At 36.9% G+C, this 27,143-nt stretch overlaps 3 protein-coding genes and 4 pseudogenes across 3 annotated transcripts; 6 read left to right on the top strand and 1 right to left on the bottom strand.

Annotated features, from left to right (window-relative positions):
• Positions 1-294: 294 nt before the first annotated feature.
• On the top strand, positions 295-1,238 carry LOC149016852 (putative calcium-binding protein CML41 pseudogene; annotated as a pseudogene).
• Positions 1,239-1,853: 615 nt separating this feature from the next.
• Positions 1,854-3,236, top strand: LOC149016851 (aspartic proteinase CDR1-like). Its single transcript, XM_089156827.1, has one exon. It carries the CDS (start codon positions 1,854-1,856, stop codon positions 3,234-3,236), a length of 1,383 nt encoding a protein of 460 aa, XP_089012953.1.
• Positions 3,237-9,288: 6,052 nt separating this feature from the next.
• LOC149016850 (putative calcium-binding protein CML41 pseudogene) lies at positions 9,289-10,013 on the top strand (annotated as a pseudogene).
• Positions 10,014-13,111: 3,098 nt separating this feature from the next.
• Positions 13,112-14,509, top strand: LOC149016849 (putative aspartic protease At2g35615). The gene has a single exon (XM_089156826.1). The coding sequence runs from the start codon at positions 13,112-13,114 to the stop codon at positions 14,507-14,509; it is 1,398 nt and encodes a 465-aa protein (XP_089012952.1).
• Positions 14,510-15,710: 1,201 nt separating this feature from the next.
• Positions 15,711-16,699, top strand: LOC149016848 (putative calcium-binding protein CML41). The gene has a single exon (XM_089156181.1). It carries the CDS (start codon positions 15,791-15,793, stop codon positions 16,400-16,402), a length of 612 nt encoding a protein of 203 aa, XP_089012307.1. The 5' UTR covers positions 15,711-15,790; the 3' UTR covers positions 16,403-16,699.
• A 5,563-nt stretch (positions 16,700-22,262) lies between these two features.
• Positions 22,263-23,129, top strand: LOC149016847 (putative calcium-binding protein CML41 pseudogene; annotated as a pseudogene).
• A 504-nt stretch (positions 23,130-23,633) lies between these two features.
• LOC149016846 (NAC domain-containing protein 30 pseudogene) lies at positions 23,634-25,533 on the bottom strand (annotated as a pseudogene).
• Between the last annotated feature and the right edge of the window lie 1,610 nt (positions 25,534-27,143).

Raw genomic sequence — 27,143 nt, 5'->3', positions numbered from 1 at the left:
TTTTCTCCAACCTTACGTAAGCATCGAATCCATTCCGGAAGGTAGGACAAATTGGTGCCGTCTGTGACCTAAAAACTGTCGGCGTTGTTTGATTGTCTCTTTTACGCTGGGTTATTGCACTCGAACGAAGCTGCCATGCAGCTTCCTATTCCACCCTAAAGCACCATGAGACGTAACGCAACAAACCAATTTGTAATTCTGTGTGTCCATGTCCATCTAATGTTGCATCTCTTTCCCATCTATATAAACCTTTCTCATGTTCATTCGTTTCTCATAACTAGAAACAAACACTAACCAATCCAGCCTTCCTGCTCCGATGGCAAGTACTGCTGTTTCCAAGCCGTCATCATTTGGTAAATGGTTCTCTAACAACAACTAGAGTTTCAGGTTAAGCTTCCAACGCCTTCTTCCTTCCAAATCTGAACTTTCAAGTCGTAATTTCTCTCTACCTCATGCAACTGAGCTTAGTTTTACTCCTCCTCCTCCTCCTCCTAAAGATGGCTCGTATTCCTCTGGAAGTACTACTCCAAGGAGTGTACTCAGAGATCGATCAAGAAAGGACGAGCTCCAAGAAGTATTCAGTTATTTCGACACCGATAATGATGGGAAGATATCAGCTCACGAACTCAGATCCTACTTTGCGTCCGTGGGGGAGTACATATCGCACCAGGAAGCTCAAGGCGTGATCAATGATCTTGATGCAGATGGTGACAATTTGATTGACTTTGAGGATTTTATGAAGTTGATGGAACATGAAGCTGGACATGATGAGGATCTTAGAAGGGCCTTTGAAATGTTTGAAGTGGAGAAAGGATCTGGGTGCATTACTCCTAAGGGTTTGCAGAAGATGTTCAGACGTCTTGGAGACGAAATACCTCATGAAGAGTGCAAGGCCATGATACAGATATTCGATCTTGATGGTGATGGCGTTCTTGGTTTTAATGAATTCCAGCAGATGATGGCTTAGTTATATATGTCAAATTTTAGTATTTGTTATATGTATCATGTGTGTGTTTGTGTGGAGATATGTTTGTCTATGTTAGCATATGTGCAAGCAAAGGGTATTAGCACTTGCTTATAACAATAATAATTTTCCATTGCTTAATTGACAAAATGTAAGTTGCAAGTGCGATTATTAGCACTAGGTCTGCAATGGACAAGTTTGCATGTAATGAATTTGAACTTTGAAATATATTTAATATTGCAACAAGTGCCCATCTGTGGAGCAATTTCATCGATTTGAGAAGAGTATTTAGAATTTTGGTTAGCCTTATGCCCTGTACGTGTATTTCCCAGATTATTGATGATTTATATTCTTCCAGTAACCCAAACATGCATAATTGGTTTTGTCTCAATGGTTAATTTCACAATTTTCTTTTCATTGCATTTATCAAGAAAGTTGGTGTTTTCATGAGTTCAGATCGAACCTCTCTACTCAAAATTTTATTTCAGTCTACCTGATAATAAGTGGACTTAAGTACCTGTATTAATTAAAAATAGGCTGTGAAACATAAAGTTGGATGGAGGAAATCCAAATCGTGTTCTCAATTCCTTTGCCTTTGTTTAGTTTGATGAGTACAGGTTGATGTAAACTTCTAAGAGGTGTGAGCAGCTACGCCTTACCACCTTTAGACTTTCTTCACACCTACAACTTACCACCAGACCTTATTCTCACCTTCCTCAAACCTGCATCACCAAGACCTTATTCACACCTTAAATGCCATCGTTATTCAAACCTGCAACACCTTCCACATTCACAGCATCGTCTTACAAATTAATTTGTATATATAGATGAAATCTTTGCTATCATTTCCACTCTAATTCACTTTCATCGTTCACAGTTCTTTTCGAGAATGGCAACTTCCTTCCAAGTTTATGAACTCGTCATCATCTCATCCTTCACCCTATTGTTCATCTCCTTGCCCTGCTTATCCATCGACACCAATATTACAGCAAATCCTAAACACCCTCGATTAGCAATTGAACTCATCCACCGCGACTCTCCACTTTCTCCACTCTATAATCCTCAAACCACTTTCTGGGACAGAGCTGAGAAGTCATATGAAATCTCAATTGCTCGCTATGACTATTTAACCTCCAAAAGAAGGGATAGATACCGAGCTGATACGATTCCTTTCGATTTTTCTTTCCTTGCAAAACTCAACGTTGGTACACCACCGGTTGATGTCTTCGTGCTTATCGACACCGGTAGCGGGCTCTTATGGATCCAATGCGACCCCTGCAACCATTGTTATCCACAGACAAATCCAATCTATGATCGCACCATGTCAATAACGTTTGCAAACGTAAAATGCAACTCTATATATTGCAAAAAGTCACCTACGTATTGTGATAAGGACCTTTGTAGTTATACACTCGGCTATCAAGATTCTAGTTTCAGCGAAGGCATTCTTGGCCACGAGTTCATATTTTTCACCAACTCCAATAATGGAATCAAAACCACTATCAGGGACTCCAATAATGGAATCAAAGCCGCTCTCAGGGATGTAGTCATTGGTTGTGGTCTAGACAACAATCTTTCGGAGGATTATCAAGGGGGGATTGGTGGAGTACTAGGCCTTGCTGCTAATGACCTGTCACTGGTTGCCCAGCTTACACCTTCCAATGCAAAACCACGATTCTCTGTTTGCATGGGTAATGCAAGTGATCCTTCTTCCAAAGGTAATCTGATCATTGGTGAAGATGCACATATAGCTGGCTTCACTACTCCCTTCACATTCTATCGTCATTATCATGTCCGAGTTGTTGACATTAAAGTGGGTTCACAAAGTCTTGATCTTCCTCCATCGGAATATGCTCAACCTGATAGAAGGGTGATCCTTGATACGGGTACCATGTACACGTTTATTCCAAGACATGCATTTTATACGCTTACCGATGTTATACATCAGATACTGCAAGAAAGATTCAATACCCCACTGATTTTCTTTGACCACAGGGCAGGGAAAATGTGCTTCAACGGAAGCATTGCCAAAGACTTGAATGGCTTTCCAACTCTGACTATTAGTTTTAAAGGACATGCCAAGCTAGTTTTAGAGAAATGGAGTATTTTCCATCAGCAAGTTAAGTCAGTGTTTTGCTTAGCTTTCACCACCCCAGCCGATGGTGGCAAAGGCCCAAGTATTATTGGTAGCTTGGCTCAACAGTATTACAATTTTGGGTTTGATTTTGCTACAAAACAATTGTCTATCATCCATTCTGAATGTATTCACTGAGACAAACATTTGACCTCTTAGCTTTGCCTTCCCTGTTTCTCTATCATGTTTTTTTTATGTATATTTGGATGGTGCGGGCTGGGCTGAAATTGTCTGGGGTTCCTATCTCTGTCAATTCTTTCCAGCCCTGCAAATTTTCGATTGATAATAAAGTTAAGACAAATAGAATCTGTTTGCATTCGAAGGGGAAGAAAGAACCCAAGGGGTGGGGGGGCAAGATGAATCCCCCCCCCCACAAAACAAACACCCACCTTTTTTTTTTTTTTTTTTGGGGAAAAAAAACAAAAAAATTTATTAAAAAAAAAAAAACAAACCACCCCAATTTTTTTTTATAAAAATAATAATAATAAAAAAAAAAAAAAAAAAATTTTTATTAAAAAAAAAAATATTTTATTTTTAAAAAAAAAAAAAAAAAAAAAAAAAAAAAAAAAAAAAAAAAAAAAAAAAAAAAAAAAAAAAAAAAAAAAAAAAAAAAAAAAAAAAAAAGGTAGAGGTGATGAGATCAAGAGGACCATTTTTTCATGTTTCTTTTCTCCAAAAGAATTCTTGTCCCGTAAAAGTTGTTCTTCAAGCCACTTTTCTCACTATTTCATTCTTAAAGAACAAAAGATTTAACAAACACCTACAATCCATTCTTCTATTATTTGAGAACAAAGAACACTAACTATTCTTTGAAAATGTTAACATACACATTATAAATATCCTAAGTACACCATGTTCTTACATGGTAGGGAATCAAGTTACAACCTATAGATTCGGATTCAACATTGGGAGACGTAGAAGAGGATAGAAGCTTTGTAGGTGAGCATACTAGGACATATTTTGAGTCAAAACAGAACACAATTAGTGATGAATCCTTTAATGTTAAAGTTAAAATAACCCTAATCTCATTCAAATTAACTCTATCACTTTTTCATTCATAAGCTCCTCCTTCTTTAGGATAGAAAAGCCCTCTTTAAAAGTTTTCAAGGACAATAGAAATGGCTACATTTGGCTTTCTCAAAATACCCTTGCCTATTCAATTCGTTAGATCTTTAAATCATTTAAAAAGATGTTTGAAATTGTAATTATCATTCATAAACACAATAATAATTAATAGAATAATCTAATAATTACCATTAATTGATCACAAACTCAAAGGACATGGTTGTATTTCTCTTTCCCAAAATACCCTTGCCTATTCAATTCATTAGATGTTTAAATCTTTTAAGAATGATGTCCAAAATTATGATTATAATTCATAAATGCAATATTAATTAATAAAATAATATAATAATTATCATTAGTTGATCTCAATATATTTCTTTATATTGAAAATCCCAATGTTTAAAAACTACTTAAATGATAGAGAAGGACATTCATTAATGAGGTTAACCTCTTAATTATATGCCATTAGCCCTCAACCTAACTAATTCCACCCCGATTTCACACATAACTAATTTTCACTTGTTTATATTCTTTCATTATGAAATTAACGCCCAACCCAAAGGAAAGTATATACAAATTTTGAAATAATTTAAATCACAAATTTATATGAAGTACTTTAAAATAATGAAAACTTCCCATAATTGAGAATGATAATAGACACCAAAAAGAGCCTTAAAGGACTCCATGAGTTTCTATTGCCTTCTCCCAAAAGGCATCAAAGTCCTTGATAGCCGAGGTAAGAGGTGAATCCAACATTTTCTTGGAGGTTAGATGCACATATTGTGTTTTCTTTAAGCCCTTGGGACTCTTGTATGCTTGTGCATTTCAGTTCACATCAGTAGCGGTGGCCGAAAATGGACTCATATTTTCATGGGGAAACAAGTTCTTTAAAAAAAAGTTTTTAAAGTTACAAAAATCTTCAATGCCTTAGACACCTGCTGCACAGACAATTAGAATACAAACAACTCTAGAGCGGACTTAACCTCTTTCCATCACACTCTAGCTGGTTCTGTGGTTGACAAGCATTCCAATGTGTTAATTTTCTCTTGTTCTCATTTATTACATTGCTTAATGTTGGAATGAACGCCAACAAAATAAAAATATAGATAGAAACAAAATGAAAGGAACACAAAGATCTAACATGGTTTACATACTAATGTGATGTGCTACATCCACAGGCAAAGAAGAAATTTCCATGTTAAAACAAACACCACAAAGTAGCCAATAAATAAATTAAAAAAAAGGAAACGAACACATAGAGTTTAAACGTGGTTTACAAACCAATGTTGTGTGCTACGTCCATGGGTGAAGTGGAAGAACTTTTTTACTATGTGGAAGAAGTACATAAGGAGATCTCACAACTAGTCACCAAGAAATGGCATTACAAGATCTTTCACCCAAAACTCTAATTGAAAATCTCAAATCCCTCAATAATGTGATAGGACCGTACTAACTTTATATAAGCATAATATTATGTATTCCATCAGAGAAGCAAATTAAATATTTATCATGCGTTGTTAATGGTGAAATCTGCCTCAAGAAATCATGAGCCACCTTGTTCAGGAAGATCTAGTGAAAATGATACCATGTTATTCAGTTATCCTTGAAAGAGAACGAGTTTGAGAAGTAGTTTTAAACCCAGATACAATAGTGATAGATGAATAATGCCAATGAGTATCATGCATAAGTGACATGTTGAACTATCTTGGGTCGGGAAAGAAGGTAAGTATTACCACAACATGAATTAGTATTAACTCACATAAGAAGGAAGCTTATTGAGCTTGATTAAGTGGAAATAAGGAAGTGATGTGATGGTAAAGTATGATATCTTAAATGCCATTTTATGAAATCATTTCTTGTTAAGATAAACACCAAGAAATTAAGAACATAAACAGAAACAAAACAACAAAATACATAGATTTAACATGGTCCACACATCAATGCAATGTGTTATGTCCATGGACAAAGAAGAAGAAAATATCACTATATAGTAGAAGAAAATATCACTATGTAGTAGAAGAAAATAATGGAAACATCTCAATCAATCATCAAAATGGTGTAACAAAAACTAAGGAAAAAATCCCAAATCTTACAAAAAATTTATAGAAAAACTTGGGTACATCTTTATAGATTTTAAATGAGTGAAAGGTCGACTTCTTAGGCTTGGGTTATACAATACTGCATTGCACCTGTACCCCCACCATTAATTGAGATCAGTGACAGGTTTACCTTTTGCTTCCATCACAAAGATCTCCAGAATCGGGTCATTCGGGTTGCCCACTAAAATATGTCCATGTGAGTCTATATTTGAAGTCAAGGTACAAGATTTGGATCACGACAACTTTTGTTTCTTTGTTTCTTTTATTTTGTTTTTAAATAGTTTTTTTATGTGTGGGTCTTCGTAGTAGACCCTAAACTGATGTTGGGACCATTTAGTGCAATATATTGTGTTTAGGTCCCAACCAGATTAAGACAGTTTACTCACCGCTAAGTATTTTCAAATTTCAAACTTGGAAAGACCAAAAATATCCTACAAGCTGCTTAATACAATTTGATATGATTAAAGTACCCTTCAGCCATTCACAATAACTTTTAGAGAAGATAAGAATATGAAAAAGTCAACGCCAATATCGTCAATTCAACTATCGCCACCATGAAATGGTACCCTGCATACCACCACATCCACAGCAACAAAAAACTTAAATTCTTACTAACCTTTTACAACCAAAATTCCTTGTTTCTGATCTAAAACCATTGATGACGACATCGACAATGCAAAGTACTAAAATTAGAAAAAATAACGAAATCTTACCTTTTGATTCAAGAACAAACTGAACACCAACACCATCTTCTCGAGCATTCTCCTTTGAAAAAACTCTACGTTTTGGATTTCCATCTTCCATTGCTCTTTCGTCTCAGTCTCAGCCTCAGCTCTGCTGTGAAGACCTTGTTGCTTTGAATCAGAAGTTTTCAGCCTCCAAGACTTCAAAGCAAATTAAATGTGATATGCCTTTAATCAGGGGCGGACCTATGAAGGGGCCGGAGGGGGCATGTCAAAAAATTTTATCCATATTCCCCTAATTCCTTTAATTTTTCGGTTTTTCTCTCCCCCATGTGAAATGTCACTATTTGGCCCCCCCAATATTGTGAACAATTTTTAAAGGTAAAATGATGGGTATAAATGTCATTCCTAATCCATCAATCCCTATTTATTTTGTCCTCTCTTCTCTCTCATCTTTTATTCCTATTTATTCTCTTCAATTTCTATAAACGTGGGTTAAAGGAAATTTTTGAAAAAAAATCTTATTAGGTATTCAAAAATCAAAATGTTATTTCTAATTAAAAACTAACTCTTCAATCCCTATTTATTCTCTTATCTCCTCCTCTATCCTCTTTTTTCCTATTTATTCTCTTCCCCTTCTATAAGAGTGCCTTAAGAAAATTTGGAAAAAAATCTACTCCACAATTAAGTCTCTTTCTCTTTCTCAATTTTTTCATTGTTTCTTTTTTTTTCTCTTTTCTTTTGTTATTCTTTTTAATTTAATTTTATATTCTATGTTTCTTTATCGCAATTTTGTTATTTGATTTTGTATTGTGAATAAAATGTCTATAGTTAGTAGGTAACTAACTACCATTGATTTGTATCTCTTACCTAAATTTTTTTTTTGTTTACATCTCCTACCAATGAAATTTTGGTTTGCATTTAACTTTTTAGGGTTGAAGTCATGTGTATATTTTTTTTATATTGTTGCTTTAATCTTACCTATATTTTGTTAAAAAAAAAAATATATCATTATCAATAATTTATCATTTTTTTCAAATATGTGTGGGCCCCACAAATATATATGTGGGTCTATTCTTTAATTTAATAAAATAATTTAGCGGTGAGACCCCAAATAGGAAGGTTAGTGGCTTTCATTCTTCGGCCCCCCCACTATTTCATCCTGGGTCCGCCACTGCCTTTAATTCACATTTCGTTCTCTTTTTTCTTGGGGGGAGGGGCATTATTTCACATTTCCTTCTCATCTCTTGCTGTTGGTGTTCAATGGCAGAGTTAATCTTGCCTCTAGCCTTCAATGGCGTTGAATATTGTCAGTTTGGTCTTCAATAGTAGAGTAATCTTGCGGGAGATGAAAATGACGGTGGTGGATCAGTAAACAATATGATAATGATTAAGAAAAAATAGTTATTTGGACGAAAAAATGAAGTTAGTTTAGCTTTACGTTGTAGTTTTAAAAAGAAGACATTGTGAATGACTAAAGGGTATTCTAAATGGTAAGAAAAAGAAACGCTTAGACCAAAGTAATTACTAAAATGAGCATTGTGATGTGGGTTCTGGTGGATTAAAGCACAGACAACAGACCAAAGTACTTCAGTCAATTCAACGATCAAAGGATTTCCGCCAGAGGAGGGTTTTTAATAGAAGACCAGGGAAAATGACAAGCAGGGTTTGAACTTCGAATTTTATCTGATTTCGGACTAACTTTCGGCGAGATTTCGCCGGTTTGTCAGGTAGAGAACCGGTGATCTCTTGTCAGGTAGAGAACCGGTGATCTCGGCCGAAATTTCACACCTTGTCTGGGTATTTCGGTTCATTTAGGTTTTATAATTTGAAAACTGGGACCCAGACCTAATATATTGCTATGTGGGCACCCAAAATTAGTTTATGGTCTCCTTAGAGGACCCACATGTAAAAAACTATTTTTTTTTTTTTTTTTTTTGTTCATTTTCAATTCATCTGAACATGAATGAGATGACAAGGTTCCAAACGTACATCTAGGGCCTGCTTATCATAAGTTCAATGTGTTCTTTCAATTAGTAATTGCTGGAACTTCTTTTCTCCAGCCTTTCGTAAGCATTGAATCCATTCCGGAAGGTAGGACAAATTGGTGCCGTCTGTGACGTAAAAAATGTCGGCGTTGTTTGATCGTCTCTTTTACGTTGGGTTATTGCACTCGAACGAAGCTGCCATGCAGCTTCCTATGGCACCCTAAAGCACCATGAGACGTAACGCAACAAACCAATTTGTAATTCTGTGTGTCCATGTCCATCTAATGTTGCATCTCTTTACCACCTGTATAAACCTTGCTCTTGTTCATTCGTTTCTCATAACTAGAAACAAGCACTAACCAATCCAGCCTTCCTGTTCAGATGGCAAGTACTGCTGTTTCCAAGCCGTCATCATTAGGTAAATGGTTCTCTAAAAACAACAAAAGTTTCAGGTTAAGCTTCCAACGCCTTCTTCCTTCCAAATCTGACCTTTCAAGTCGTAATTTCTCTCTACCTCATGCAACTGAGCTTAGTGATCCTACTCCTCCTCCTCCTCCACCTCCTAAAGATGGCTCGTATTCCTCTGGAAGTTCTACCCCAAGAAGTGTACTCAGAGATCGATCAAGAAAGAACGAGCTCCAAGAAGTATTCAGTTATTTCGACACTGATAATGATGGGAAGATATCGGCTCACGAACTCAGATCCTACTTTGCGTCCGTGGGGGAGTACATATCGCACCAGGAAGCTCAAAGCGTGATCAATGATCTTGATGCAGATGGTGACAATTTGATTGACTTTGAGGATTTTATGAAGTTGATGGAACATGAAGCTGGACATGATGAGGATCTTAGAAGGGCCTTTGAAATGTTTGAAGTGGAGAAAGGATCTGGGTGCATTACTCCTAAGGGTTTGCAGAAGATGTTCAGACGCCTTGGAGACGAAATACCTTATGAAGAGTGCACGGTATTAATGATATGGATATTCGATCTTGATGCTGATGGTGTTCTTGGTTTCCATGAATTCCAGAAGATGATTTTTTTTCCCGCTAAAAGGGTCATTTTATAACGAAAAGAAGAAAAAGAAAAGAAATACAGCAATTAGTACCTACCTTGCTCACCCGCAACAATAGTTGCCCCCAATACACCCTTTCTCACTGGTTCCTACTCATAATTGACAACAACTAAACCATCATAAACGAAATGTAGGACGTCTAGATGCATCCAAATAAAGATCTTTAAGAAAACTTGGTAAAAAGGCTCACGCAGTGAAGAAAGTAGTAACTAGTAAAAAGGGTTCTATGGCAGAGGAAGTCAAGAAGGTAGATGCAGCTTTAGAGAAAGTATCCACAATACATCAGAGAACCTTACGAAAGTGGTAGAACTACTTTCAATTGCAAAGTTTCATCATTGGCCGAACTCTCCAACCTGGCCGAATTCTGATGGGCCCCACAACAGTCCATGTCATCCTCCCTAGTTCCTTCAATGGCCGAACTTCTAATAATATTTGCAACTTCAGGTCCCACCAATGAACACCCCAAAGAAGGGTTTCCAATTTGCTTAGAACTCTTACCTGCAACAAACACTTTTTGAAATTCAAATGGACTGGCCGAACCACTTTCGAGCTTATTTGTAGGTCCCACTAATGAACTCCCCAAAGGAAATTTACCAATTGAATTAAAACACTTTGCCGCATCTAAGGAATTTTGAATTTCAAAACTAGAGTCCACGGCCAAAGAAGCTGTTTTAAAATTATTCAAATTCTGTTGGGCCCCAAATGACCCCACTTGAAGCTCCAAACTAGAGTTCACGTCCAATGCAGCTTCTTCCAATCTAATCGAATTTTGTTGTGTAGAAAAGTCTTCCACAAAAACCGAATTCTGTTCCATAGAAGAGTCTTCCCCTTTAACCGAATTCAGCAGGGCTCCACAAGGCCTCTCATGAAGCTTTTCAAACTGTTCAAAAGAGCCAATATCCTTAGTGGCCAAATTAGGTGGAAGTTTGTTAGTCGTGGGACCAACAAAGGTAACCACGTTCTTTGAAAGATTACCAACCAACATCGAATTCTTGCCCTTATCTAAAATTTTTTGAAGTTGAAAATGATCACTTTCAAGAGAGAGAGAAAGATCAAGAGAAGAGTTCTTGATGCGATCACCACATCAGAGGGAACCAACCTTGTTGATTTGAAATTTGAATTGAAATTTGAAATTGAATTTGCTGCACCCTCATTGGATGAAATAGAGTCCTCCAAACCCGCCACCTCTAGAGTCACACGAATCTGATGTTGGAGTGAGCTTGGAGTCTGCACTCTCACACCGTCAGTAGGAATCCCATCCACAATAGGATTATCTCCTGGGAGGTTTTCTGCAGGAACGATAAAGGGTTGAACCTGCAAACCATCCACATAATTGTTTGAAGCAAACCTACAATGAAGACCCAAGTGGCCTTCTTGATTACACCGTGAGCACCGCAGAATATCATCCTAAAAAATTACGTTCTGAAGAAAACTAAAAACTCGAAGAGTTCCTTGTTCAAGGCGCTCAATTTGAACCTCATTCACTTGAACAACATCGACCTCCAATTCAACAAAAATTCGAGCATAATGACCAATAGAACCAAGACGAGTTCGTCTATCAAGAGAAACAGGTCTCCCAACAGATTTTGCTATAGAAAGAAGCACTTTCTCATGCCAATACTCAAGAGGTAAATCAGGGAAACGAACCCACACCAACTTACCCACTGGTTGAGGAGAGTGGATATTAAAATCACGCCTCCATCGCTGAAAACAAACGGATGTATTGCTTTCCAACATTCCAAAAACCTTTGCGCCACATCTCAGTCATATCTGCCTCACTATGAAACTGAAAGATGATAAACCATTTCCCCAATGAATGTAAGATCACCCCTTGAGACAATTTCCAAGCACCCCTAGCTAGCTCTCGCAATTTATCCATGGTAGTGATGCGAAATTAGCTCGCCCAATCAACGAAAAACGGAACTGATTTTGTTGCAGCTCGTATTCCTGCTTGTATAGGAGAAGGGAGGGAATCGATCTCAGGCAACAACAAACTCCCCACTACTCCCGCATAAGATTTGTCCCCATTGGTAGGCACCTTTGGAGGCTTCAAACGCAGGAAAACCGATTCCCTAGGCACCTCCGAATTTCCTAGAACTTCCATCTCCTCCATCTCACATCTTCCTTTTTCTCAAAACTAGAATGATAAATATGAAAGTCTTACTTTCTTTTTAAAATCCAGAAGATGATGTCTTAGTTATGTATGTCAAATCTTAGTATTTGTTATATGTCACATGTGTGTCTGTGTGGATATATTTTTGTGTATGTTAGTATATGTGCAAGCAAAGGGTATTAGCACTAGTTTTTCCATTGCTTAATTGACAAAATGTAAGTTGCAAGTGCGATTATTAGCACTAGGTCTGCAATGGACAAGTTTGCATGTAATGAATTTGAACTTTGAAATATATTTAATATTGCAACAAGTGCCCATCTATGGAGCAATTTCATCGATTTGAGAAGAGTATTTAGAATTTTGGTTAGCCTTATGCCTGTACGTGTATTTCCCAGATTATTGATGATTTATATTCTTCCAGTACCCAAAGTCCAAACATGCATAATTGGTTGGTCTCAATGGTTAATTTCACAATTTTCTTTTCATTGCAGTGAGCAAGAAATGTTGGTATTTTCATGAGTCAAGAACCTCTCTACCCTGGTGCACCCTCTTCTCAAAAATTTTATCTCATAGTGTACCTGATAATAAGTGGGCCTAGATACCTGTATTAGAGATGGGTTGTGAAACATAAAATTGGATGGAGGGTGGGAACTGGGTGGAGAAAATCCAAATCGTGTTCTCATTTCCTTTGCTTTTGTTTAGCTTGATGAGTACAGCTTGATGTAAACTTCTAAGAGATGTGAGCAGCTACGCCTTACCACCTTTAGACTTTCTTCACACCTACAACTTACCACCAGACCTTATTCTCACCTTCCTCAAACCTGCATCACCAAAACCTTATTCACACCTTAAATGCCGTCATTATACCAGCTTCAAACCTGCAACGCCTTCCACATTCACAGCATCGTCTTACAAATTAATTTGTATATAAGATGAAATCTTTGCTATCATTTCCACTCTAATTCACTTTCATCGTTCACAGTTCTTTTCGAGAATGGCAACTTCCTTCCAAGTTTATGAACTCGTCATCATCTCATCCTTCACCCTATTGTTCATCTCCTTACCCTGCTTATCCATCGACACCAATATTAATACAACAAATTCTAACCACCCTCGATTAGCAATTGAACTCATCCACCGCGACTCTCCACTTTCCCCACTCTATAATCCTCAAACCACTTTGTGGGACAGAGCTGAGAAGTTATATGAAATCTCAATTGCCCGGTACGACTATTTAACCTCCAAAAGAAGGGATAGATACCGAGCTGATGGGATTCCTTTTGGGTTTTTTTTCATTGCAAAACTCAAAGTTGGTACACCACCGGTTGATGTCTTCGTGCTTATTGACACCGGTAGCGAAGTCTTATGGATCCAATGCGACCCCTGCAACCATTGTTATCCACAGACAAATCCAATCTATGATAGCACCAAGTCAATAACGTTTGCAAACGTAAAATGCAACTCTATATATTGCAAAGGACAGCTTACATATACGTTTTGTGTTAGAGACCTGTGTTTTTATAGAGTCAATTATGCGGGTAAGAATACTTTCAGCGATGGCATTCTTGGCCACGAGTTCATATTGTTCAGCAACTCCAATAATGGAGTCAAAACCACAATGATCAGGGACTCCAATAATGGAATGAAAGCCGCTCTCAGGGATGTAGTCATTGGTTGTGGTTTTAACAACAGTCTTTCGGGGAATCATCAGGTGATTGGTGGAATACTAGGCCTTGCTGCTAATGACCTATCACTGGTTGCCCAGCTTACACCTTCCAATGCAAAACCACGATTCTCTGTTTGCCTGGGCAATATAAGTGATCCTTCTTCCAAAGGCAATCTGATCATTGGTGAAGATGCACATATAGCTGGCTTCACTACTCCCTTCACATTCTCTGACTATTATCGAGTCCAAGTCGTTGACATTGAAGTGGATTCACAAAGTCTTGATCTTCCTCCATCGGATTATGGTCAACCTGATGGAAGTGTGATCCTTGATACGGGTAACCTATTGTCGTTTATTCCAGGAATTGCATTTTATAAGCTTGCAAATCTTATACATCAGAAACTGGGAAGATTCAATACCCCGCTGTATTACTTTGACCGCGCGCCAGGGCACCTATGCTACAACGGAAGCATTGCCGAAGACTTGAATGGCTTTCCAACTATGACTATTAGTTTTAAAGGACATGCCAAGCTAGTTTTAGACAAATGGAGTATTTTCGTTCAATCGCGAGTTGATGAGTCACTGTTTTGCTTAGCTTTCACCACCCCAGCCGGTGGTGGCAATGGCCCAAGTATTATTGGTAGCTCGGCTCAACAGTATTACGATTTTGGGTTTGATTTTGCTACAAAACAATTGTCAATCATCCATTCTGATTGTATTCACTGAGACAAATTACATTTGACCTCTTAGCTTTGCCTTCCCTGTTTCTCTATCATGTTTTTTTATGTTTTTTATTTTTTTTATTTTTTTATATATATATATATATTTTTTAATATATATTTGGATAGTGCGGGCTGGGCTGAAATTATCTGGGGTTCCCATCTCTCGATGCTTTCGCCTGCTAATTTGATTTTCGATTGATAATAAAGTTAAGACAAATGGAATCTGTTTGCATTCAAAGGGTAAGATAGAACTCAAGGAGTTGAGGACCCACAACATCAACCATCAACTTTCAGTTTTTTACTTACTTGGGTCAAAAATGCTCAAAAGCTATTTACAAAAATTACACAGATTGACTCACCAATTTTATTTTCAATTTTATAATTAGTTTTAATAAATACCAAAAGGATTTTTATTTTTGATAAAAATTAGATTTCTATTTTGTATATTTATAAATAAGAATAAGGAGACTGAAAAATGATAAAAAAAAAAAACCTTAAAAAAACAAAAGGGGCAAGCAAAACCAGGTGGAAGAGGTTTATGAGCAAAATTGAAAGTAGAGGTGATGAGATCAAGAGCGCCATTTTTTCATGTTTCTTTTCTTCAAAGGAATTCTTGTCCCACAAAAATTGTTCTTCAAACCACTTTTCTCACTATTTCATTCTTAAAGAACAAAAGATTTAACAAACACCTACAATCCATTCCTCTATTATTTGAGAACAAAGAACACTAACTATTCTTTGAAAATGTTAACATACACACCATAAATATCCTATGTACACCATGTTCTTACACGGTAGAGAATCAAGCTACGACCTATGGATTCGGATTCAACATTGAGAGACGTAGAAGAGGATATAAGCTTGTTGGTGAGCATACTGGGACAGATTTTGAGTCAAAACAAAACACAATTAGAAAAGTATGCTTCCTTTGGAAAAAAATTCAATGATCTTATATACTTCTTTCATGCCTAATGTTTGTTTAACATGAGAAAAGTTTGCTTCCTTTGAGTTCTGTGGCCCAAGCGAAGCTTCCATGAAACTTCCGCGAATTTTCGTTCGGCGAAGAAGACAACAATAGCTGATGCACCTAACGAAGGATATTGCTTCTATGGCCAATCTATGACATGGAAAACGAGAAAAATATTTTAGAATTTCAACCGAACCAGTCCTTACACTAACAGAAAAAGTCTATAAATTTCTCTGGATGTTCTTTTGCTTCCATCACAGCAACGAGCTTCAAGCGACAACTAACTAGCAGCAAACACTACCTGGCCTTCCTGCTCTAATGGCGACTGCTATTGTTTCCAAGCCAACATTATCCAAATGGTTCTCCAACAAGAGCTTCATGCTTAGCGTCCATCGATTTTATCATTCCAAATTCAACCTGAGCGTTTCTCAGACGGAGATTGTCACTCCTCCCAAGGATGAATCATGTCCTCCTGAAAGTGCTACTCAAAGAACACCGAAGGAACAATCAAGAAAGGATGAACTCCAAGAAATATTTCGTCACTTTGATGCTGATGGTAATGGGAACATCTCAGGTGCTGAACTTAGATCATACCTTGCATCCATTGGGGAGTTCATGTCCCCCGAGGAAGCTCAAGCTGTGATCGATGATCTTGATGCAGCGGGCGGGGACAATTTGACGCTGGACTTTGATGATTTTGAGAAGTTGATGGACCGTGAAGGTGGGGAGGACGATCTGAAAAGAGCCTTTGAAATGTTCGTAGTGGAGAAGGGTTCTGGGACCATTACACCAGAGGGATTGCAGAGGATGTTCAGTAGCCTTGGGTACAAAATAACAAATGAGGAGTGCAAGACTATCATACAAGCATTCGACTGCGATGGTGATGGTGTGCTTGGTTTCCCTGAGTTCCAGAAGATGATGATGGCTTAATATTATCCAATTTCGCACCTCTCCTGTGTTTGTGTAAGCTGCTACTATTTATGCAAATAATTGCATATCTCCTGTTCGGTTAAGAAACTGCAATGTAAATGGAGTTAGCACCTAGGACTCTTATTGTCCGGAAGACAAGTGGGTATGTGTTGACTATGAAGGTGAAGTAATAAGGTATGTGTTGTTATACTAAAGGTGGGTGTTTTATTTTTATCTTTCCCTTCTTAACTATTTGGTTTCATGGGTAAGGATCATTAATCCTAGAACCTGGCCAGGTTAATTAAGCTCCAACAGACTCGAGAATCGCCCAAAATAAGTAAGTATAAAAGTCAATATTGAAACTTGAGCAGCTGAACTGACTTCCTGAGATTTGGGTATGCCACATGGTCCAAACTTTCTATGGTATGAGAAAATCCTTACATCTTTATGAGCCCAACTAACTCGATCATCTAAATAATGAGTAAAAGATGTATCCAATGGTCTTTGAGCCTCTATTAGTGTGGAATGTATTTTTGATGATTTTCGAAGAAAACCCAAAATAATAGAATAAAGTCGATAGTAGCACTCAAGATTAGGCCTGTAAACGGCTCGGATTCGGCTCGGATACACCCCTATCCGAATTCGAATCCGATAAGAAAATCGTCTATCCGAATTCAATCCGATAACCGACGGATATGTTTAAAGGGTATCCAAATTCGAATTCGATAATTTATCGGATATCCGATTATCCTCCGATTTGCGAAAATATCCGATTACTGGTTATCATTTTCTGAGTTCCGGTGACTGCGAGCTGAAGAACCTGAGTTTAGGTGAAGAGGTGAAGATCGTTAGATTTTATTCAAAGACAAACAGAGCTACGTTCTTACCGGCCGTAAGAAGCACAAGAAGCCAACGAAAGAGAAGAACAATAAGGGTCTGATGAAGAATCACCGATATACTTATCCGAGTATATACTTTAACGCTCTAGAAAACCCTTACAGCTTGTGGAACTCAGATTTAAAGTTTAAACCATGAGAGATCCACTCTCAAGCAGATCCGGTGTTTTGCATTTCAGAGAAAAGCCTTCATCTAGCAATCGTGGGCGATGGAGTCTCAAATAAGGCCTTCCACTGCCGCTAGTTGCTGCTACTTGCTGGTTGCTGTTGCTTATTGCTACTTGCAGACTGCCGCTAGTTGATGGAAACATTTTAGGGTTTCTCTGTTTCCGTTGTTCGCAAACTCAAAAGAATGAAGGAGAAGAACAAGGAGACTTCATCCCGCATCTAGTTAAACAATGTGTAAAAACGTTTCTAAGAAAAATGGTTATTTTAAAACTTCTTAAAGTAAAACCGACAAACCCATGTTGATGCATGTGTGTAAAGTAATGAAGTTTGCCATGTGATGCGTGTGTGTGAAGTTTGCCATTATCTAAAAATATTAATTATTTAAACTTAATATGGATGATGTGACAAGTGACAACTGATTATTTAAAAATCCACAAAATGCACAAAAGTGATAGAAATGCTCCGAATAGTCAAAATCACGTCTCGTTAATTAATCTTATTAAAACTTATATATATATATATATATATATATATATATATATATATATATATATATATATATATATATATATATATATATATATATATATATATATATATATATATATATATATATATATATATATATATATATATATATATTTTTTAAACGGATAAAATACTATCCGGATAATATCCGATCCGTTTAGTAAATATCCGAATCCGAATCCGTTTGCTTGTCGGACGGATACGGATACTTTCCGGTAAGAAAAAATTCGGATTCGGACGCTCTTAAACGAATACGAATGCGAATACGGAGGCGGATTTCGGTTATTCATTTACAGGTCTACTCAAGATGCTCGACAAAATTTCTATAAGCTCAACAACGGGACCATCTGCCAAGCTAGGTGGGCCCCATGACATGGCAGTTAATTATTTTATCTTTTCATCAAAAACAACGGAGATCAATATCGTGATATAACAACAGAAACGTCTATTTAAAAAGAGAGGGCAGGTTCAACTCTGATTATCTGATGACAACTCACTCTATGTATGAATTTATTATACAAAAGTTACAGTTTTCAAAATACAGTGTCGTCTAAACTGAACATCTTTGCCATATACAAACATTAAGGATACAAGCATAACCATCGAATTAAGATAAGCTGAACTATATATTGAAACCAAAAACAACCTTGAGCTTTCAATCATGTTCTTGGATGGCTATGCCCTTACCCCTTGTCCTGTGTCCGTTCATCTGTACATGGTAAGGAAGATTGAGCTACACTAGCCCAGTGAATATTATAACACACTCATGTTACAGTCATATACAACATGCATATCTTCATTAAAATAGATTATTCAATCTTATTGAAAATATGTTTATAGAAAATACTTATTTTCAAATCCTTCCAATTTCATTTCCTCTTTCAGTTTTAGTCATAAGCCCTAAGCAAATCATGGAGAATGTACATCTATCTATACCACCGAAGTAGTTTTAGTCTCACTTCTAAAGTGACTTTAGTCTCACCACCGAAGTGGCTTCAGTCTTACAACCAAAGTGGCTTTAGTCTCAAGGCACAAGGCCATGTACACCTCATTGACTGCTATCATCGGCTTAGACTCAATCTTTTCACTTTACAATCTGGTCACAAGATATGTGCTCATCAGCACAATGTCTTTTAATCCATTTCAGTCTTGCATTTATAAAGTCCTTTACATGAACAATCATTTATCATTATGTTTGAAACAAGTATATGTATCAAACCAGAATGTAATCATATATAAACAAAGTAATGTAGTATACTACTCATTGTACAATCATAAGCTTAAGTACAATGTTCTTACCGTCATACAGTCACTCATAACCTCATTTCAGTCATTTCATAATTGAAGAATCATTCATCTATAAGATATAGTATCTTAGTACCTTACAATCATACATACAAGTCACACTCCACACATTATACATAATAATCACATATATCTATGAGTGGAGTTACAATCCTCATATCATACACTACACTCATTCAACATAAATTGAGTTATAATACTCACATTATATATTATAGTCATATATCCACATGAATCGGGTTACTCACATCATACACTACAATCATATATATGCATGAGTTGAATTCTAATACTCACGTCATACATCATAATCATATATACGTATGAGTTGGGATTATAATGCTCACCTATCTTTTCAATACAAATAGCCTCTCTTCAGAATCAATATGATTTTATGCTATTTCAGAGTGAATGTCTTTTCCTTGAAAATTTTCACGATCTGATCGACACCTAAACCGTTGAATGAATGATATCAGCGTAATCTTATATTTATGATGATCCTACACTCAAAAGTCATTCAATCCACTCTTCTGCCATACACTCTTGCCTTATGAATTTTAAAGCATGGCTCTAAAACCTCATCAATATATTTTAACTCTTTTTTGCTAGGCTCCATATGAATTTTCATAGCCCAATAGAGACTTAGTGCTTCATTTGACAAGAGTGTAGCATCAGTGTACTTGGTTCGGACACTACACTCATGTCCTACACTCTTTAACAAAAGTCGTATTTAACCCCATTTTCAATCCAAACTTTGGGGCTTCTAGTTCTACGGCCTCACTAAGACTAAGCTTTCATTCAATTCACATCTAGTAGGTTAATCAAGTCAGAAAAACATTAGTATAACAATGTCAATGATATATTTTGATGGGTTTTTAAATTGTGCATATCATTTTGGTGAAAGTTTGAGGGTATTTTAGGGGGAAAATCGTAACCATCTTCCATGAGTTTGAGGGTATATATATCACTTGACCCATGGTTTGACCAGTGTGTGGTCCCACTAGATTCTTACGTAGGTTCATTTATTGGTACATCCATATTCAAAAAGTTTTCTTGCTTTCAGTTCAGTCTAATTCCATCTATGTGGGGCCTACAAGCGATGTTGGATCTCTACCAAAATACTGATTGAGTCCAATCCTAAACCATTTGGTTAAATCATCAAACAAACCATCCTGGCACATGGTCCAACCACCATGATCCATTAACTATCTTGAGTAGAGAAACATTTCAACATAGTGTTAAAATAATAATATAAAATATGCGGGACATCACTCCATCTCAATCTAGTTTTGAGTAAAATGTTATGTATCGATAGTCGGTAATTGATTCCCAAGAAATTATCAATCGTAGGTCAGTTCAATAATGAACTTAGGATGAGAACTAGTTTTACGTTGGCCCAGATTAATGGTATTGTGAGAGGCAAACTTGATTCGATGCATTTGGATGACGTTGAGAAGATATGATGGTTATTAGTTATATAGAAGTTGTGATGGTCAGTAATTATGTAGAAGTTATGTTATATTCAAGAGGAGCTAATGTAACTTCAAGAGGGAGTTATAGCATTAATTAACTACCTCTGTACCTATTTAAGGAGCATTGGAGAAGGATGAAAACACAATACAATACCATCAATTAGTTTATTTTAGATAATGGATTCAAGTCCGCTCTTAAAGGACTCCATGAGTTTCTATTTCCTTATTCTAAGAGGCATCAAAGTCCACAATATGAGGCAAGAGGTGAACCCAACATTTGCCTAGAGGTCAAATGTACATATTATGTTTCCTTTAAGTCATTGGAACTTTGGTATGCTCTCGCACTTCAATTCACATTAGTAGCGGTGGCTGAAAATGGACTTGTATTTCTATGAGGAAATTTTTTTTTTTATTTTATTTTATTTTTTTTAAGTTTTTAAAGTTACAAACAATCTTCGATGCCTTAAAGACCTGCGCACAGACAATTTGAAGGAAAACAACTCTAGTGCAGACTTCACCTCTTTCCACTGCGCTCTAGTTGGCTCTATGGTTCAAAAGTATTCCAATGCATTAATTTTCTCTTGTTCTCATTTAATATATTGTTTAATGTTAGAATGAACATCAATAAAACACAAATAGAAACACAAACAAAATGAAAGGAACACAAAGATCTAACGTGGTTAACACAACAACATGATGTGCTACGTTTATGGGTGAAGAAGAACTTTCCATTATGTAGAAGAATAACATAATAGAGATCTCTCAACCAATAGTTATAATGGTATTACAAGAAGAATTCTCACTCAAGAAACCCTAAAGCCAAAATCTCAAATCTCACAATATATAGACTTTAACGGGTAAATGGCTCGAACCCAAATCCTCTACTTCCTTCATTGATTTTCAGAATTAGATCATTGGGTTGCCCACCAAAATATGTCGGTAAATGTCCATTTTTAAAATCGGGTACAAGAATTCAAGTCATAACATAACACTTTATTTTTATTACCAAAAAAGAAAAAGGTATAACACTTTATTTTATTTCTCTTTTCTTACTTTAGACGATGGAATTGCATTAATTTCTTTGACTCTTGGCGAAGGAACTGGCAAAATTCTAAGGAGAAAAATGCTTGAAAGTAACCTCTTATATAAGAAACGATGGCATTAAGGCGCCCATCTCTCATGTCACAACACTAAGTCAGTATTTGGCTTTGGCTGTTGTCGTAACTATTAGTGCTTCTTCCTCCAATTGCTAAGGTCATTTCATGATTTCTTTAAGCTGAACAGAGATAGTCGGCTGTCTTCACTCGAATTCTATGTTGGTTGTCTGACTTCATCAATTCTGGGACCCGAACGAAGCTGCTATGCAGTTTCCTTCTTCCACCTAAAAGTCTAAGATAAGAGATGTAAAGTAATGCAACTAACTTTCTTGTTGCATTGTGTTTGACTCATTCTGCACTTACCCATCTATATAAACCTCTCTATGTCCATTCGTTTCTCACAAATAGAAACAAACACTAAGAAATCCAGCCTTCCTGCTCCAATGGCAACTGCAGTTTCCAAGCCATCATCTTTAGGTAAATGGTTCTCCAAAAACAACAAGAGCTTCAGGTTAAGCTTCCAACGCCTTCTTCCTTCCAAATCTGACCTTTCAAGTCGTAATTTCTCTCTACCTCATGCAACTGAGCTTAGTCTTACACTTCCTCCACCTCCTCCTCCTAAAGATGGCTCTTGTTCCTCTGGAGGTTCTACTCCAAGAAGTGTACTTAGAGATCGATCAAGAAAGGATGAGCTCCGAGAAGTATTCAGTTATTTTGATACCGATAGTGATGGGAAGATATCAGCTCATGAACTCAGATCCTACTTTGCATCGGTGGGAGAGTACATATCGCACCAGGAAGCTCAAGGTGTGATCAATGATCTCGACGCAGACGGTGACAATTTGATTGATTTTGAAGATTTTATGAAGTTGATGGAACATGAAGCTGGACACGATGAGGATCTTAGAAGAGCCTTTGAGATGTTTGAAGTGGAGAAAGGGTCTGGGTGTATTACTCCTAAAGGATTGCAGAGGATGTTCAGAAGGCTTGGAGACGAAATACCTCCCGAAGAGTGCAAGGCCATGATTCAGATATTCGATCTTGATGGTGATGGTGTTCTTGGTTTCCATGAATTCCAGCAGATGATGGCTTAATTTTATCGAACCTTTGTATTTGTTGTATGTGTTTAGTTCATGCGGATGTTTGTGTATGTCAATTAGTATGGGCAGGCAACTGGGTTTCTTCATGATAGATAACTTTCTAGTAACATCAAAGGTTGCTAAGTTGTCAATGACCAACATCTCTTAGCGTCAACTCTCTTTTGATGGTACCTATTTTTTCTTTTTAGTAAATTCCTGGTGGTATATGATAAGCTGTCTCGGATGAACATCTAATTAATAAACATATGTATTTCTTGGTTTACTAACAAAATCTAACTTGCAATTAGGGTTAGGCACTTGAAGTATGATAGATGGACAAGTTCGTTCCCGATATTGTTGAACTTGAACATCCAAGTTGTCAAGCCAAAAAATAAAAATAAAACAACAAATTTTAAAAAATAATAATAATGTGTTAAGAGTATAAATATTTGTAATGATGCTTATTTTACAGTTATAAAAGGGTAACATCAATTAATAAATAGAACTGAGAAAGAGAATTTTGGAGCTAGTAGACAGCAGTTGACAGGAAATCAGCTTTAAATATTTCTCCCTTATTGCAGAAACAAATGTTTATCCTAGGAGCAGTCAATTGCAATTTGCAAAAAATTGTTGACAACAACTAGTTCTTCTAGGATACAGAGAAAAAACCACACTTGATTCTTACCATTCTGTCAATTAACTATGGCTTACAAGTTCTGAAAGTAATAACCATTTCCTCGATTTTCATAATCTTGTTTGATTAATGGAAATCTGGCTGTGGGACTTGAGGGAATGCTATTAAATTGTGATCCCAGAAGGTTATGCAGAGTTTTCCAATCGACGAATTCTCCTTCATTAATGTTCACTTCATAATCATAATCCTCCTTTGATATTCCACTTGGCTCAGTACCTTCTCTAGTAAATAAACTGGTTGACAGCCCAGGGCTCTCTAGTTGTGGAAGATCGATGAGTTGATTATCCAAACAAGTATTCTTAGAGAAAAGCTCCTTCTCACAGCAAACAGATCCATGAGGAAAACTGGTGGTTCCTTGATAATGGTTGATTATATGCATGGGACTCTTAACATCTGCGAAGGCTTGAAGATCAATGTGGTCATGATGATCTGTTGCATAATAAGCACGATTCATCATCTCAAAACCCTGCGGATGACTTGAACTTTGTTTCTTGAATGCTCGACATACGACCCATCCTTGTTCCTGTGGTTCATATCCATAACACAAAATACTTAGTTAGAACCATATATATCAAGTTTTGGTAGCCTATTTATCTTCTTCTTTTTTTTTTTTTTTTTTTTTTTTTTTACTAAAAAGGGTCATTTTCCTTCCAAGCTAAACGAAAAGAAATACAGCAACAATACAATATAGCTCACAGATGAAACCACATATTCAATCCCGCAACATTAGTTGCTTTCAATACACCATTTCTTACCGGTTCCCATGCACTAGATCATAAAATTCAATGGAAATTAGTGATTTTTAACTTGCCTGAAGGGGTCCATTCTCAGATGTTTGGAGCCGATATTCATGCATGATCCAGTCAGTTTTCTTTCCATTGGGTGCCCGGCCTTCGTAGTACACTAAGGTCTTCCTCATCCCTATAGTTCTGTTGTTAGAGAGCACTGTCTTGTCTCTCCCGGTTGCCTTCCAGAATCCGGCTGCCGTTGCTCTATTGGTCCTGGTTCCAGTTGGGTATTTCTTATCTCTGTGACTGAAGAAGTACCACTCATTCTTTTCCTCATAGCCTAGCTTGCATCTATCTACAAGATCCAATCAAACATCTTTTATTATTGGGGTTTCACGTGGAAGGTGAAAACAATAATCTGACATTAGATGCGAACATCCAAATGAAGAGTTTTATATGTGTTAAAGTGAACATTAAAAACAAAAAAAATTTAATAATAATAATAATAAATTCACAAACAGAAATGAAAAAAAGTTCAAAATAATATAGAGTTTTAACGTGATTCACACACCAATTCAAATTTCTATGTCCATGGGCGAAGAAAAAGAACTCTCATTATATCTATAAGAAGATTATAATGAAGATCTCACACCAATCAAAATTCTCACCAAACTCACTAAAATCCCAACTTTCACACTAACTCTATGAGAGAGTGTAAGGTATTTATTTTTAGAGTTTAATTGGGTAACAGGTCGGCACAAACCCCTGCTCCTATTTGATTTCTGAAAAATGGGTCATTCGAGTCATCCACGAAACTATATTCGTGTGACTCATCTTTCAAAACCGGGTACAAGAATTCATGTCATACATAACAATATGAATTCAATCATCGATCCTAGCTATTTTTATGGATAACTGTTTAAGGATGGGTCGGATCCAACTTCCTAACATGTATATGTTAAAACAAATAGTTTTAGGCTTTTCTATTCAAGTTCTTTTTCTTTCTTTTTTTCGGTTGATCATACCTTGGATGTCCCATGGCTCTATCCGGTAGAGATCAATTTCAGAGATGACATCTATTTCAATCTTCTGGGAGTTCAGCTTTCTCTTGAGATAGTAACCCACAAGCTCTTCTTCTGTTGGGTGGAATCTGAAACCTGGTGGGACACATGATTCTACTTCCATTGGAGATGTCTACCTGAGAATCAAAGTATACAATGAGAGAAAGAAAGAGAGGAAGGAAGGGGGGGGGGGGGTTTGAAGAAACCCTATTTAGGAGTTCCCTTCACCTAGTTGTACCCTTTTAAGTGTCCCAATCCATAGAAATACTCCAGAAGGTCTCTAGATTGGACGGTTGCAATGTCAATTTTGTTAATGACAATAATCATCACGTTTGACATTTAGTGCTTCCATGCATGCTAATGAAACATTTCTAGTTTCTGTAAACATTTTTTTGCACAAGTACAGAGAGATTCTTTATCTTATCAAGTTAATTCTCATTATTCTATCAAAAAAAGTTAATTCTCATTAAAACCCTTTTCTTGAACTCCTATGAAGAACTAAATTCTGATTATAATGGTTTCATGACGATTGCAACATGAGTCCCTTAAGCAAGATTCAAAGATCACTGGCTCCATATGAGAAATATGACCCATCAAGCAACATAAGTGTCCACTACCTAAGACTTTGCTTTGGTTACATCTTACATGAACTTGGCCGAAGTACGTATGTTGCAAAGAAGCACAAACATAATTTGACTCTAAGCCCATGGCGGTGGGCATTCCATCCCCACAACCGCCATGGATGGTATACAGTTTCACTCAATGGTGACCGGAGTATATCCATCTCACTGCCATCGCAATTCCAAAAAAGGCTTATTTCTAATCCCTTGACACAAGTCATGGTTCTTCAATACGAGATGAAAAGGAAGATTAAGCTAGAGGTGTCAACATTGAATCAAACTAAAACAATCACGCGAGTATGTTTTGAGAGTACTAACCAGAAATGTGAATTTGCTGTGCTCTTCAACTTGCCTCTGAGAAAGAGAGAGAGAGAGAGGTACTGTGGTGTGTATATCTGTTCTGCACTGTTGTGTTATGAACTGCTATAGTATCAAGGGACGGAAGAGTTAAGATATAAAGAAGAGACATAGAGGAAGCAAGGAAGGTGGTCATCGATTGCGCGTGGGGTGGTAGAGATGAAAGGGAGTTATTTGGACGGTGTGACACCAGATTTTCACGCCACCCTCCACCAATACATTTTGCCTCAAGATTTGCCCACACAACCCAGATACCTTTCCTTGATTGGCTTATCCAGCTTAGTTCTTTCTCTTCTGTGTCTGGTGCGCCGCCCTTAATTTGCCATATGTCAACCTCACCACCAACCCAGATTCCTGCCTATCAAGTGAGATTACAATTGGAACTCATCCAGTCCCCCACATGTTACTTTACGTAATGTTTTACTTCCCTTAGTTAGCTATTCCTGGTTTAGATCTAAGAACCTTATCATTCACTTCCTTGTTTAGATCTAGTCCATGTATATACGCTCAGGTTTTTATCAAATCAGTAACACTTGGAAAATGCATGACAGACATTTAGATAGATTGATCAAGAGGGTCTCATCAAATCATTGTGTCCGGTGATCCACCACGAAGGTACTCTTCACTTAGGCCTGCGTAGATGGTGTTTCGGTATAGGGCATATGAGGATTATAAGTAATAATGGATGTCTTAGTCTCTTAGCCATCATATGCGTGTTGTCGTTCTACAATTGAATACGAGTGTCTTCATAGAAGTT

The sequence above is a fragment of the Hakea prostrata genome, chromosome 5 (assembly GCF_041222555.1).
Source record: "Hakea prostrata isolate BN-2017 chromosome 5, UWA_Hpros_2, whole genome shotgun sequence".
NCBI lineage: Eukaryota > Viridiplantae > Streptophyta > Magnoliopsida > Proteales > Proteaceae > Hakea > Hakea prostrata.
Note: the sequence above shows the minus strand (reverse complement) of the source record. Positions and strands in the feature narration are given on the sequence as shown.